The 14,698-nt window shown below is 42.6% G+C and overlaps 1 protein-coding gene across 8 annotated transcripts in view; it reads left to right on the top strand.

The window, feature by feature from the left end:
- The first annotated feature begins 681 nt into the window (after positions 1-681).
- Atp9b (ATPase phospholipid transporting 9B (putative)) overlaps positions 682-14,698 on the top strand; it is a 189,090-nt gene continuing 175,073 nt past the window's right edge. For 6 of the 8 annotated variants that reach the window (XM_051163762.1, XM_051163761.1, XM_051163759.1 and 3 more), the window contains exon 1: positions 682-899. In XM_051163762.1, the coding sequence (XP_051019719.1) occupies positions 784-899 (116 nt within the window). In that variant the 5' untranslated portion in view covers positions 682-783. The remainder of the gene's footprint in view (positions 900-14,698) is intronic. The other 2 variants (XM_051163763.1, XM_051163764.1) reach the window with 1 other exon arrangement.

Genomic DNA, 14,698 nt, shown 5'->3' with positions numbered 1-14,698 from the left:
TGATGAGGGGCCCTGGGCTGCTCTAGGTCAGCAAGGGAGGGGGCTTTGGTCATCTACCTTAGACAACGCAGGCTACACCTTCCATACCTGGATGGCTTCAGGTCTGGAACAGGCCAGGCAGGGGTTCCCTAGTGTGTGGATCCGACCAGATCCTGAAATTGTGGCCTGCGCGCACCCTTCACTCCTGCAGCCAGGCGTCAAAGACACTGGGTTGTGTCACCTGGACACCTAGAACCGCTGGGCTAGAGTACTCAAGTGAGGAGGGCCAGGTGCAAGGCCAGTTTGTGGTTGTAAGGTGGAGGAGGAGAAGGTGGGTGGGGGGTTGGTGGTGTGTGGTGTGTGTGTGTGTGTGTGTGTGTGTGTGTGTGTGTGTGTGTGTGTGTGAGAGAGAGAGAGAGAGAGAGAGAGAGAGAGAGAGAGAGAGAGAGAGAGAGAGAGAGAGAGAGAGAGAGACACAGACAGACAGACAGACAGACAGAGAGACAGAAGAGAAAGGAGAGCCTCTGGCACTACCTTATCAAAGTTTGGTTACCCAAGGCGGGGGCGGGGCTTAAGAACGCCATAATGCCTTTCTTAATTATTGTCATCAGGTTGGGCCGGAAAGGGGCGGGACCTATGATGTCCACGCCCCCGGAACGCTCCTCCGATGCTCTGTGACGCCATCATAGGGCGACACGCCGGGGCGGGGCGGCGCGCTGGGGTGCATCGGCCCTGGCTGAACCCGGGTGGACCCGGCTGGGAGGATTCGCGGAGTTGAGGATAACGGGCGGGGCTGGCCGGAGCATGGCGGACCAGATCCCTCTACACCCGGTGCGCAGCGCGGCTGCCGCCGCCAGCCACAGACGCGCGGCCTACTACAGCGCCGCTGGGCCCGGGCCGGGTGCCGACCGGCGCGGCAGGTAACGGCGGGCCTCCTCCTTCCCGGCAGCGCGGGTGGTCCCCGCCGCCGTGGTCCGCGTCGGGCCGCCCGTTGGGCGCCAACTCCAGGGCGGAGGACCAGGGACTGAGCCGCGCCCGGGGATTCCGGGACGCCGCCCCGCCTTTGGTGTCGCTTCGGGAGCCCCAGAACTTACTGTGTGGGCGAGCGGGCCGAAGTGACAGGTGCAACTCATCATGAGTGTGAAAATCACGCCTTGCAGTGTCACTGATTTATTATTATTATTTTTTCCTAGATGTGAAGCCCTTCTTAGGCCCATTTTGTACTTGGCTGCGACTGAACACAATCCTTTCTGTTGACAGATGTTTTGGAGGGTAGAGTGAAGGGTTAGAGAAGTTAAACTGTTTAGTGGGGCCGTAGTTTAGCAGTGCAATTAAAATGTGAGACCTTTGAGTGGAAGTCTCATACTTGTATACTTTCTTACCCAAAGAAAATAACACTGTACTTTATAAACGACACTGTTTTGTTTGTTTGTTTGTTTGTTTGTTTTTCCGAGACAGAGTCTCTCTGTGTTAGCCTTGACTGTCCTGGACTTGATTTGTAGACCAGGCTGGCCTCGAACTCACAGCGATCCACCTGCCTCTGCCTCCTGAGAGCTGGGATTAAAGGCGCGTACCACCACACCCGTCCCCTTATAAAAGATACTTTAAAATATACAGTTTATTACCTTGTAGTTACCAAATTTTAATTTTGCTGTAGAGGTATTGAGGAAGCAACCCTTTAACATAGAAGTAAAAGCAAAACAAAACACACACAAAAAAAACCCCACATCTCACCGAATATTTAGTTTCTCCCAAATCAGAGCTTTCAGATACTTTTTGGGTTGAACATTATTTAGAGACAAGGTCTCACTGTGTATCCTTGGCTAGCCTGGAGCATGCTCTACAGACCAGGCTGGCCTCGAAGTCATAGAGATCCACCTGCCTTAGCTTATCCCAGAGCTGGGATTAAAGGTGTAGATCACCATGCCCAACCTTATTTATTTGTATGGAAACCAGTTATTGAGTATGCTGTAAGGGTCAGCAGGCATGGCATTAAGAGTACTTTTGGAAGTTTGATTTTTGTTTTGAATATTATGTTAGAGATCTGAGCTGGATCTTGGTCCTTGTACTTACCAGTCGTTTGATTTCCGCTCATTTCTTTCTCTATCCCTTATTTCTTCGTCTTTGAACTGGGAACATTGGTTGAGGATTACAGAACCTCAGTAAGTGCCTGGAGGTGGATACTCCAAGCTACCATTTCCCTCTAATCGATGGCACTCAAAAGAGTAATTGCATTAGTAGTACTGTATGTGATTGATTTTAGGAGATTATTTGGAAATACTGCTGCCTTTTAAACATCTCATTTTTGTTGTATTTTGAGTCTTTTTGCTTTATATATTCTCAAGCTCTGATGTTTGATGGTAACAATTGAGAGCCCAGTGTCTAAATGTTGGCTTTTATTGCTATGTAATATTCCTCTTTGTTTCTGATTATTTTATTTGTTCATAAATCTGTATTAAGTATTAGAATAGTCACTCCTGCTTTTTTGGATTAAGGTTTATGTAGTGTTAGCCCTCTTCCTTTCTCTTCTCTTTCCTTCTATTCTTCCTTCTTTTGTTTTCTGTCTGTCTTTTTTTTCTGTCTTTTTTTTGAGTCAGGGTCTGACAGTGTAGGTCTTAATGGCTTAGAACTCCTTATCCTCCTGTATCAACATCCTGAGTGATTACAGGCATACGCTACCATCCATTCCTGGCTCAGTTTTTTTTTAAATTGGTATATTAAGATCATTTACATTCAAGGTGATTTTCTATACATTGGAACCTAAGAGTGGCATTTTATTTTTTTTTGTTTCTTCTGATTTTCATCCTTAAACCTCTTTTCTTCCTTTCTTTTGGGTTATTCCAACAAACTTATTTTCTTGAGATAGTTTCACTTTGTAGACCAGACAGGCCAGGAATTCAGTACATAGCACAGACTAGCCTGTAGCACTTACAGTCCAAAAGCATTTTGACGTACATATGCTTTTTCAGTGCATTTCTTTGTATAGCTATCACCCAGTGTAACTAGGCAGCACAGTGCATATACACATAGTGTGGCACAGTGTGCTGCTGATACCTTAAGTGTAAGGTTTACCTCTTTATGCTCTTTTATACATTTCCTTGGTAATATACTTGTAACGTTAAACTTAAGTTTTGCATTTTGAAACTATACAAATGTTTCCCTTACATTGTATTGGGAGTCCACATCTGACAGTGTTATAGCTTACTTTTTCTCTAGAAACCTCAAGAGGAGGGCTTCATTCATATTTTTTGCCCTTTCTCTTCCCTTTTTTCTGATATTTTAGAATTTTTATTTCTGTTCCATTTTAAGTATTTCTGTAGCCATTCTTTTAGAATAGGTGCGTTTAAAACAAATTGTCTTTGTTTTCTTTCATTTGAGGATTTCCTGTTTCCCCATCATTCTTGAAGGATAATTTCACCAGTAGACTAACTGCCCCCTTCACGGTTGCCTTTACTTTCTTTGCTTGCTGGTATATGTGTTATAGACAACCATGGTTTGAAAATATTAAATGGAAAGTCCCAGAAACAAACAATTTAGATATTTGAACTTACGTGCTGCTCTGGATATTGTATGGAGTCTCGTGGTCTTGTGAACCATCCCCTCCTTGCTCTCTCTGTAGTATCAAGGGATTAACTGCTTCTAAGTTGCCTGCACTATTGTACTATTGACTGTCATGGTGTTGGCTGTTTTGGAAGTTCAGTGTTAAAATGACTCCCATTTTACCTGATAATATTCCCAAGTACAAAAGATGTGAATCTGGCAATCTTTTTAGGCATATATTGTTACTAACTGTATTGTAGCTGTGCGTGTGTAGGAAAAACATAACCGTTATCCCGTTTGTTAATGTATGGTTTCAGACATCCTGCAGGATGCACTCCCGGAGGAAAGGAAAAATAACTGTACTGTCATTGAGAATGACAGTCCTTCCAGTGTTTGAAAAATGTTGCATCGCTTTGAGCCTTCATGGGTTTTGATGAAAAATCTGGTGTCACTTGGATTGTTCTCACTCATTTCTTGGGAACTCTCACACTACTTTAAAGCCTTTAAAATAATTCAGTAGTTTGATATTATGAACTTTACATGGGTTTCTTTTCGCTTACTCTCTTTCTTCCTTCCTTTCTTTCTTTTTCATTGTGTGACTATGTGTGAGCCTCTTTCTCTGGCATTTATCTGTGGCATTGGTAATAATTCAGTAGTCTTGAGTTTTTTCCAGGTCCTGAGTGTGTCATTTGTTTGAGGTCTATTTCCTGTTCAGACTGGGAAGTTCCTGTTCTGGCTTCAAGTTAACCAATTTTTCTCTCTGTTCTGCCTTTGAGCCACCTTTTCAGCTTGAAAATTTCAGTTGGTGGTTCTTCATGTTAGCTCTCTGTGTGGGGATGACTTTTCCATTCATGATTGCCCACTGAAGCTTGTATGTGTAATGCCTTTCTTAGTCACTCTCCTCCACCCTTTTTCTTCTTTTCTTTTTACCTTTTTTTTTTTTTTTTTGAAACAGGGTCTGGCTGTTTTTTTGTCTGTCTGTCTTCTTTCTTTCTTTCTTTCTTTTTTCAAGACAGGGTTTCTCTGTGAAGCCTTGGCTGTTCTGGACTTTGTAGACCAGGCTGGCCTTGAACTCACAGAGATCTGCCTGGTTCTGCCCCCCTGAGTGCTGGGATTACTGCTGTGCACCACCACACCCTGCTGCTCTGGCTGTTCTGTAACTCTCAATGTAATACAGCTGGCCTTGAACTCACAGAGATCCACCTGACTTTGCCTCTGCCTTCCTAGTGCTGGGAGTAAAGTCTCTACATTATTTTTTGATGCAGGGTCTCTCACTGAATCTGGACTCAACAGTTGGCTAGGCTGGCTGGATAGTAAGCTCAGGTCTTCTGCCTGTCTTCATGTCCCCATCCAAGGGCTATAGGCATGGTGCTCCTGGCTGCTATGTGGATGTTAGGGATTCAAACCCAAGTCCTCATGCTTGTGTGGCAGGCAGTTTACCAACTGAGCCATCTACATAGCTTCCCATTGAAGCTTTTTTTTTAATGCTAACTTTAAAAAACTCATGTCAGAATATCTGTAATGTTGATGTTAACATCTCTGGATTCTCATTTTCTCATTCAAGTTGAGATTTTCCTGTTTTTCTCTTTTCATTGCATCCTATCATTTTGGGCATTATGTGATAAGACTGAGATTTATTTAATTCTTCAGTTTTACCAGGCTTCCTGGGATACTGTTTTAGTACTTGGTGGGGAATGTGGAAGTTGCTGTCTTGGGTGCAGGTTCCCTGCATAGCTTTGACACCTGAGACAGAAGGCCGTCCTGTTTGCTCCCATTTGAGATGCCCACTCATCTTAGTTTGTTTGGAACAGGAGTGTCTGGCTGCTGGACTTGACCTTAAAGGTCAGGTGTTTACATCTGGAGAGTGGCTGGGGGTCCTTCCTAGACCCTGTTCTTCTTTCTCTCCCTCTTCTTGCCGCTCGTGATGTGTGTGTGTGTGTGTGTGTGTGTGTGTGTGTGTGTGAGAGAGAGAGAGAGAGAGAGAGAGAGAGAGAGAGAGAGAGAGAGAGAGGCGAGAGATATCAAATCCAAGGATTATATGCTAGCCAAGCGTTTTGCCACCAATATATCCCTTCAGCTCTACTCTTTCATTGAAAACTCACTTTTATTGTGTATTTGCTTGTCGTTTAGTAGTGTTTTTGATACATTTGTTATCCCATACACATCACTAACTTTAAGTGTGCAATTCTTGGATGGTGGCAGTCGCAGACATGTGCAGCCACTATTATTACTGGCCAGTGCAGGAGCATTTCCACCACTCCCTACAAACAAGCACCCCTGCCCATACAGAGCGCAGCCTTTGTCTTCATTTTCTCCCTCAGGAGCCATGAGGAGCAATAGGCGTTTGGTTTTATTTTTTTGTTCATGTGAGGTGTTGGTTTTTCTTTTGAGTAAAAGTAATGCCCCTGTTAGTTTTGTGCTTTTGCTCCTCTGTTTTAAGTGATAACCGTGTCCTTTAGATTAAACTTTATACTTGGATGATAAATACATGACAGTGAACATTAGGGTGTTGTTTGTCCATGTTTGTTAGTACTTTGTCTTTGAGTTTCCAAGCTCAAAGCAGTGGAGTTAATGGCCTTGCGGAGAGGCGCTTGCCATACATATAACAGTTCAACTCTACTGTGTAAAAAGAGACTCATGCTGAGAACAGATGGGTGTTGTCTGATTATCTGCAAAATATTAGTGTTTCTTGGTAGACGTAACACAGATTCTTATAATGCTAGTTTTCTTATTTTGAAGATATATGCATAATTTCTTCTCTTTTCTTTCTTTTTTTTGAGATAGGATTTTTCTGTGTAGCTTTGGCTGTGCTGGAGCTTGCTCTGTAGACCAGGCTGGTCTCAGATTCACAGAGATTTGCCTGCATCTGCCTCCCGATGCTGGAATTAAACGCATGTGGCACCACTGCACCTCTATGATGTGTCTTAAGATGGTGCTTTTTTTTTTTTTTTTTTTTTTTTTAATGTGTTCAGGCCCAGAATTTTCTTTGGGATTTCAGAAAGTTTTATAAAAGTTAATAAAGAATTTCACTGGAAAAGGATCCATAGTTCACCTAGAAAATAAGAAATTCTTTATACTTGTCAGAATAGGTATGCTTCATTTAATTTTCATATATCTTAAGGTATCAGAATTGATAATAGAGTCCATAACAATTATAGGCAACTAGAATTTATGTCCTGAGCTAACAGGCCATGGCCCTTAAAGTTTTTGTATTTGTGTTTATTTAATATTGGATAATATGTTACTAAGTTTAGTTCAAAAGTTTTATGGGTAGTATTGGTATAATTTCTTTTTTTAAAAAGGTTTATTTTTTTATTATGTATATAGTGCTCTGCCTACATGCACACCTGCATGCCAGAAGAGGGCATCATATCACATTATAGATGGTTGTGAGCCACCATGTGGTTGCTGGGAATTGAACTCAGGACCTCTGGAAGAGCAGGCAGTACTCTTAGCCTCTGAGCCATCTCTCCAGCCTTGGTATAATTTCTTATTCCAAGAATTTCTTATAGAAATTTTTAGAAATCACTAATTCTTTTGGGAATGACTTAATGATGACTAAGTCATCATGGAGAGATGACTCAATAGTTAGGCACACTAGTTTCTCTTGCAGAAGATCTGGGTTTGATTCCCAGCATCCCATGGAAGTTTACAATCATCAATTACTGCAGTCCTAGGGAAGAAGGGAGGAAGAGGGAGGAAATACTAGTTCAAAGTAGTGGTTACTTCTCAGCTTAAGGGGCTAGCTAGTCTTCATCGTCGTCTTCTTCTTCTTCTTTTTTTTTTCAACTAAGACCACAGCATTTTTTCTGATACCATTTCTCTAGTTATTTTGATGATGATGGTGCTGGCTGTTACTGCTTTACCATTAGTTTTAATTTTAGTCTATTTCATACTACAAAAAAAAAAAAAAACAGTATTTGAGTGTAGGTAATTTATAAAGGGCAGAAGATGCTTTCTTAGGTTCTAAAAGCTATGTGGTTCAATGTCAAGGTAGTTCAATGCTAGCATGCTTTTTCCCCCCTGTGTGGCAGAAGACCACGAGAAAGCCAGCCCCCAATATGGTAGTACTCACCCTTTTTGAGGGCACCCTCATGCGAAGAATACCTCTAGTTAGGTCCCATCTTCTGACAGAGACATACACATTAAGCTGCTAGCACACATTTGGAGAGTATATAGACAAAAGGCCCCAAATAAAAGCAAAGTACCCACACTATAAGAATCACACTTGATCTCTAGTGACCCATGGTATCTTACAAAGACCTGTGGAGCCCAACCCTAATGACCATGGTACCTTATAGAAAAGACCAGACTCAGAAACTTAATAATGAGATGTCTGCCAGCTCACGCACATGCAGATCCCACTTAAATGGCCATCATAATGCGACAAAGCAACTTCTCTTCAACAGCAACAGAAGAACGGTGGCTTGCTGTGTGACAGTGGCTTGCTGTCACTGATTCTGTGGTTTCTCTCTTTTCTTTGCGTGCCATTGGTGAGTTCTTTGTACTGATTGTGCACTGCCTTCCATAAACAGTTGCTCACCACTCAGGTGACTGATTCCAGCCCTAGAACTCTTTTTACTTTGTGCTGTTAGAGGCTGGAGAGGCCTAGTTTCTCATCAGCTTCTTAGTAGTGACTCAAATGACACAGTTGAACTGCACAGCTCCCTTTGATGGAGGATATAAGTACATTTTCATACATAGCACCTTCCTGTTGTTTTTCTACTTTGTTAGCATGCAGGCAAAGGAGGTTAGTTATTCTGAAGTTTTGAGCCTTAGATAATATTTTAGATTAATTTCTTTAATATAAATTCTCAATATTTTTATTCTGATGGAAACAGTAGAGCTGCCTGACACTTAAGGGGCCGTCCATGTAAGTGTAACATAGCCACCACTGACCTTCTTTAGTCATGGAAATTATATGCCCTCCAGTACTTGAGCAGTATATTGAAAGCCTGTGGCTGAAGCTGAGGTACAGCTCCTTTTCTTTTATTTTTTTCATTTTTATTTAAATAATTTATTCAGATTACATCTCAATTGTTATCCTTCACTTGTGTCTTCCCGTTCCCCTTCCCTCTTTCTTTCATCCTATTCCCCTCCCCTTGGTCTGTGACAGAAGGGGACCTTGTCCCCCACCATAAGATCACAGCTTATCAAGTCTCTTCCTGGTAGCCTGCTTACTCTTCCTCTGGTGTCACCAGATCTCCCCACCAAAGGGAAGTGGTCAAATAGGAGGCATCAGAGTTCATGTCCAAGTCAGTCCTTGCTCTCCACACAACTGTGGAGAATGTGGTGTCCATTGGCTGGATCTGGGTAGGGGGTCCTAGGTTTACTGCATACATTGTCCTTGGTTGGTGCAGTCGTTTGTACAGCTCCTTTCTTAAGCGTGAGGTATTCATGGATTCCTGTCACCTGTACCTCAGTGTTCTATTGAAAGCCTGTAAAAAAGAAAGCCCTGTCAGTGGCTAAGGTTGCGTGTCCTCCTCCTGTAGTGAGGCAGGACACTTGGGTCCCTGTCATCTGTTCTGTTTCCTTTGTTCACATTGTTTTTACTCATTTAAAACATGTTTCCAGAATTATACTTAATTGCTGGAAATGTTGATTTCTCTTGAGTGACAAACCAATTAAGTGTGTATGACACCAGGCAACAAAGACACTTAGGATTCTGTGCTTATCCTGCCTCTGGGAAAAAAAATCCATTATTCATCATCTTATTGTTTTTAAATACTGAAGTAAAATTTTCAGTACAATAGGAAAATTGCTTTGGAGAGGGAATAAATTGCTTGCCAGTTCAAAGGCTACGTTGTGGAGTCTAGGTTACGGGGCTTCCCGTACCAGTCAGGCTGCTGTTCCAGCATCAAAGCTGGTAAGACTGCAACTTCTGCAACATGATCACTGAGAGAACCTTAACGAAAAAACCTCTAAACATCTTATTTTATGTATATTAGCTGCTGTTCTGAATTTTGATTGCACTTGGATAAATACTCATTTTTATAATTTATTTAGAACATTTGTTGAAAGACATAATCTTATGCAGAAAAGAAAAAGGACCTTTTCAGGGAAAATACTTTCTTCAGGCTCCTTCATAGGTTTTTCCCTCTAAATTACCTAAAATGTAATTTGTAGAAGATTACATGGAGCCACTAAAATCAGTTGTCAATTTGATTGGCCGAGGGAGTGCTGAAAGAGGGTGAAAATAAGTGCCATTTCTCCGAGTGTGCTTCTGTTTAACAAAGGTCTCACACACCGTCATTCTCTGTGGCGATGGGGGCCGGGGAGATGGAGCCCTCCGGAGTGCCACAGAAGTCAGGCTGCTCGCCTGTCCATTCTGGCGCGGTTCTGTCTTTCTGGACCTGGCCAATCAGGGGGTGCCATCATGGGTGTTCACATTGACCAGGGAACAGACTGCTGCTGATGTGAGGATCCTGGAATTGCCCAAGCTGAAGGTGTGTGCACTGTGGGTGAGCAGCCGGCCCAAAGTTGCATCCTCGTGGCTGGGGATAAGATCCTCACCTTTGGCCAACTGGCCCTGAAGACTCCCAAAGGCCAAGGCACCATGCCCTGAAGACTCCCAAAGGCTAAGGCACCGTGGTCTTGTCTGGTCCATGAAAGGGCATTTTGGCAAGGTCCTAGGGACCCCACACAGCCACACCAAACCCTATGTCTGCTCTAGTTTGAGTGTGCCAGAGGCCGAAGGGCCAGCCAAGGCTACAAAAACTAATTCTGGATCTTACTGTTATTAAAAAAGCTTTGAATGTTGAAAAATAAAAAATAAAAAAGTCAGGATGCTTAGCTTATGCTGCAGACAAGATTTTCAGGCCAAGTCAGTTTGGAGTAGAAATGCAGATTTAAGCTAGGCATTTGGAATGAAAGGCAGGCCTAAGAAAAGCTTACTTAGTACCAGGCACATGCCTTTAATCCCAGGACATAGCAAGTGGAGGCAGACTGATCTCTGAGTTCCAGGCCAGCTTCCAGCTTGAAACACACACACACACACACACACACACACACACACACACACACACACACACAGAGAGAGAGAGAGAGAGAGAGAGAGAGAGAGAGAGAGAGAGAGAGAGAGAGAGAGGGACGGAGGGAGAGAGAGAGAGAGGGAGAGGGAAGAGAAGAGAGAAATGGTAAAACAGTATTGGGCTCCTCAGGTCAGAGGCACTTGTTATGCAAGTCTGAGGAGATGAAAGGAGAGAACCAGTTCCTAAAAGTTGCCCCCTGACCTCCACGCGTATGCAGACACACACATGCATGTATAATAGTAAGAATTAGAGGGCAGTAATTACATGCCTTTAAAGAGGCCTAGGCTTCTCAGAACAGTCTCATTTAAGTGTCTCAACAAAAGCTATCTGCACGATTTTTGTGGCTTTTGAAATTATATTATTGTGAGAAATTAAAAGACAAAAAACAAGTTTTGGTAAACTTATCTAAGGAATCTGTCTTTAGAAAATGAGATCATGGGTTGGGGATGTGGCTTAGTGATAGAACACAGTTCAGCGCTGTGAACTGAAGCTGGGGTTTCGATCCCCAGCACAGCTCAAACCCTGGGGGTGCATGAGGAGTTTTGGCTACATGAGACCCTGTCTTAAACCACCATCCTCCCGCATCCAAAACCCCAAGAAGTAAAAGAATGAGATTATAAGGTGGTTTCTGAGGTACACTGATAGTTTATAGGCTCATAAGATAAAATATGGGTCACAAAGTTCAAAGGACTATCTTTATTATAAACAGGTTACAAGGACAAAACCATGATTTTACTGAATACAAGGTTCATAATCTTGTTTGGGAGACCTTCTTGATTTCCAGTCAGCAGAGTTGAGGAGCTCCTTTCCTTTCCCATGATTTTTTAGTTTCTCCCGCCTTTTTCCCCTGTACCAGCAATTTGCCTGTATGTATATATGTATGTATGTGTGTATACCATGTGTGTCTTGGTGCCTATAGAATCCAGAAGAGAGAGAGTATCAGATTCCCTAAAACTGGAGTTAGGACAGTTGTGAGCTACCATGTGAGTGCTGGGAACTGAACCTGGGTCCTCTGCCAGAGCAGTAAGTGCTCATAGCCGCTGAGCCATCACTTCAGCCCTCTCTTAAATAACCAGTTCTTTGGTCATGAGTATTAAAACTCTTTCCATGTCCTTGGTTCCTCTTTCAAACAGCTCAGTGTAGTTACGGTTGTCTTTGTAGGTAAAACTTTATACATGTTTAGTTCCATGGATAATTTGAGCCTGCAGTTTAGTAGCAGTATGTTACTGTATAGTATAGTAACATAAAGGCCTGTGATACATCTTCACAAATTGTTCATTACTCTGTCAGCAATGAAGATTGTGTGCCCAAGACTGTTGGCCATGCTGCATACTAAAAATTACTTTTCTAAGTGGTATGTAGTGGTGTGTGAGTCAGTAAGGTCTCAAATTTTAGGCCAACCTAACTTATATAGTGAGCCCCATCTCAAGCAACAACAACAACAGAAAAATTACTTTATCTACTTATAAACTACGGAAAGCACATTTCTAATTCTTTTAAGAAACAAATTACTGTGAAGCTTAGAGCTTGTAATGACTACTAGGATTTTTTTGTTGTTGTTTTGTTTTCCGAGACAGGGTTTCTCTGTGCAGCCTTGGATGTCCTGGGAGGCAGAGGCAGGTGGATTGCTGTGAGTTCGAGACTATTAGTAATTTAAAATGAGCCTGAACCTCCTTTCTTGTGCTTCTCTGGCACTGTGTTTCTTGTGCATGCTCACTTCCTCATCACAGCGCCCTCTCCCTCATCTTGGAGCCTCAGCTCTCAGTGACTGCTTTCTAGCACACAGGGAAGTACATCATTACTTTTCTTACTGCTGTAATGATGCCTGGTTAAAGACAAATTAAGGCAGGGAGGCTTTACTTTGCTCCTGACAGTGTGGTCTGTCCTCACTGGGAGAGAGAGGAATGTGAGGCTCCTGGCCACATTGTATCCACAGTCAGGAAGCGGAGAGAGACCATATTGTACCCAGCTTGTCGTCTGCTGGTAATTCATTCTAGGACCTCAGACTGTAGGATGGATCCACATATATTGAGAATTGATTTTCCCTCCAACCAAAACTCCCTTGAAACATTCTTCTCATGGATATAGGCAGACAGCTATGATTACCATCACAGGAAGGCTTTCTGGTTTTCTTTCTAGATCTCTCTCTTTGTATGTAATATGCTAATTTACTTGTTTTTGTCCTGTATGTCTGTAAGCTGCTGGCTTGGACAAATGCCACACATGTAGGCACTAACTGAAGTGTCTAGTGCAAAAGTGCTAATGTGTTTACACATACTCTGTGAGGTTACTTGTGTTTCTTTGTGAATTGCTTTTGCTCATTTGTCATCTGAATAGAGATATATATATATAGAGAGAGAGTGTGTGTGTGTGTGTGTGTGTGTGTTTTATAAGAACTGTTCATAAAAAATGAGTCCTCCTCCTCCTTTAATGCTGCAGAATATAGATATCTGCAGTGCCTGGCCTGGCGCCTGGTAGATGTCAGTACTTAAAGTAGCCGTTGCCATCAGGCTCACCTAGTCTCTATGGCTTCTTTATTGAAGCCGCCCTCAATATATGACATATTTTCTATGTTGATGGTTCTCAACATAGAGCCCTTTAATACAGTTCCTCATGTTGTGGTGACCCCAACCATAAAATTATTTTCGTTGCTACTTCGTAACTATAATTTTGCTGCTGTTATGGATTGTAATGTATATAACTGTGTTTTCTGATGGTTTTAGATGACCCCTGTGTGTAGGCTTAGATTTTTTCAAAAACCTACTTTATGGTTCTTCAATGTTTCTACCTCCCTTCCAGCCCACTGACTAGAGGTAGGAGGAAGGAAGGTTAATAGGGACAGGGGATGTGGATCCTTTTAGATGTAGTTCCTTAGGGTGATTTCACAGTGTTGTCAGCATACCAGCAGTCTAGTCAAATAGCAAACACCAGACACCATCATGGATCAGCAATGGCGGCACGATCCAGTAGAAACAGCAAGACTCTGCCCAATTGGCACGAGTGGGCATGAGTCATCAGGAGTGGCCAGACTCTGCCAGAGTACCATGAGAAGTTCTCTGGAGCGTTTCCTCTCTGCGAAGTCAAGTGTTGAAAGATGAAGACCAGCGAAGCGATGTAAACTGCTGCAAGGTGTAGCCATGCAAAAGCATTGTCTCACTGTCTGTGGGCTTCTATTTATCTCTTCTCAGAGTCCACACAAGGTGGCCTCACAATACAGCTTGCAGGAAAACATCGTGTGTCCTCTCATGGGTCTGTTTTCTGATAACGAAGGTCACTAGACTGTCTTCAGCAGTGGAAAAACACGCCTATATCCCATACTTGGGACCAAAACAAAACAAAACAAAAACATCCACAAGACACAACCTAATAGTCAAAGAAGCCAGAAATTTTCACTTCACCTGTTAAAGGGTCATTGGATACCGGGGGGGGGGGGGGGGGTCAACAGCCCACAGGTTGAGAACCACTGCTCAATAACATTCTTGAATTAAGTTGCTCTTTTGCACTTTGTATAAGGAATTAGGGCTTTCTTATTGTCCCTGTGGAGACTAGCTTGTGCCTCACCAAAGTATTTGTAGATTTTAAAGGTATTAAAAAACTACCTTCTGACAAGAGACTGTATGTGGTATGACTTTAGTTATTCTAGAGTTGATAGGTTGGGGGTGTGGTCAGGATGTGGTCTTGAGTGAACTAAGGAGAATGTTTATTCTGTTTTTGGGTATGCTTTTGTTTTTCCCTGGTTTGGAGTAAATAGTGTTTAGGTGAGATTGGTTGACAATATTTGTTTTTATTTCTTCTTTGATTCTCTTTTCTATAAAACATAGAAGAATTTTAGAGAGAGTGGCTATGCCAATTTTATATTTGCTTTGTATCAGTTTTGTTGCATGTGCTTTGACAATCTGCTGCCAGGTACATGCTTGTTTAATATAAATAGATTTTATTGGTGATTTAACTCTTTTACGTTACAATGTCCCTTTCAGTCTCAGCTGATTAAAAAAAACTACATGGGGTGACGGGGAGGGCGGGAAGGTAGGAGGGGGGCTGGAAAGAGATGACTCATCTGAATTCAGTTCATAGCACACACGTTAGGCAGCTAACCTTGTGTAACTTCAGCTCCCAGGGATCTGATGCCCTCTTATGGCCTCCCACAC

This window comes from Acomys russatus, chromosome 20, assembly GCF_903995435.1.
Source record: "Acomys russatus chromosome 20, mAcoRus1.1, whole genome shotgun sequence".
Taxonomy (NCBI): Eukaryota; Metazoa; Chordata; class Mammalia; order Rodentia; family Muridae; genus Acomys; species Acomys russatus.
This window is presented reverse-complemented; position numbering and strand designations above follow the sequence as displayed.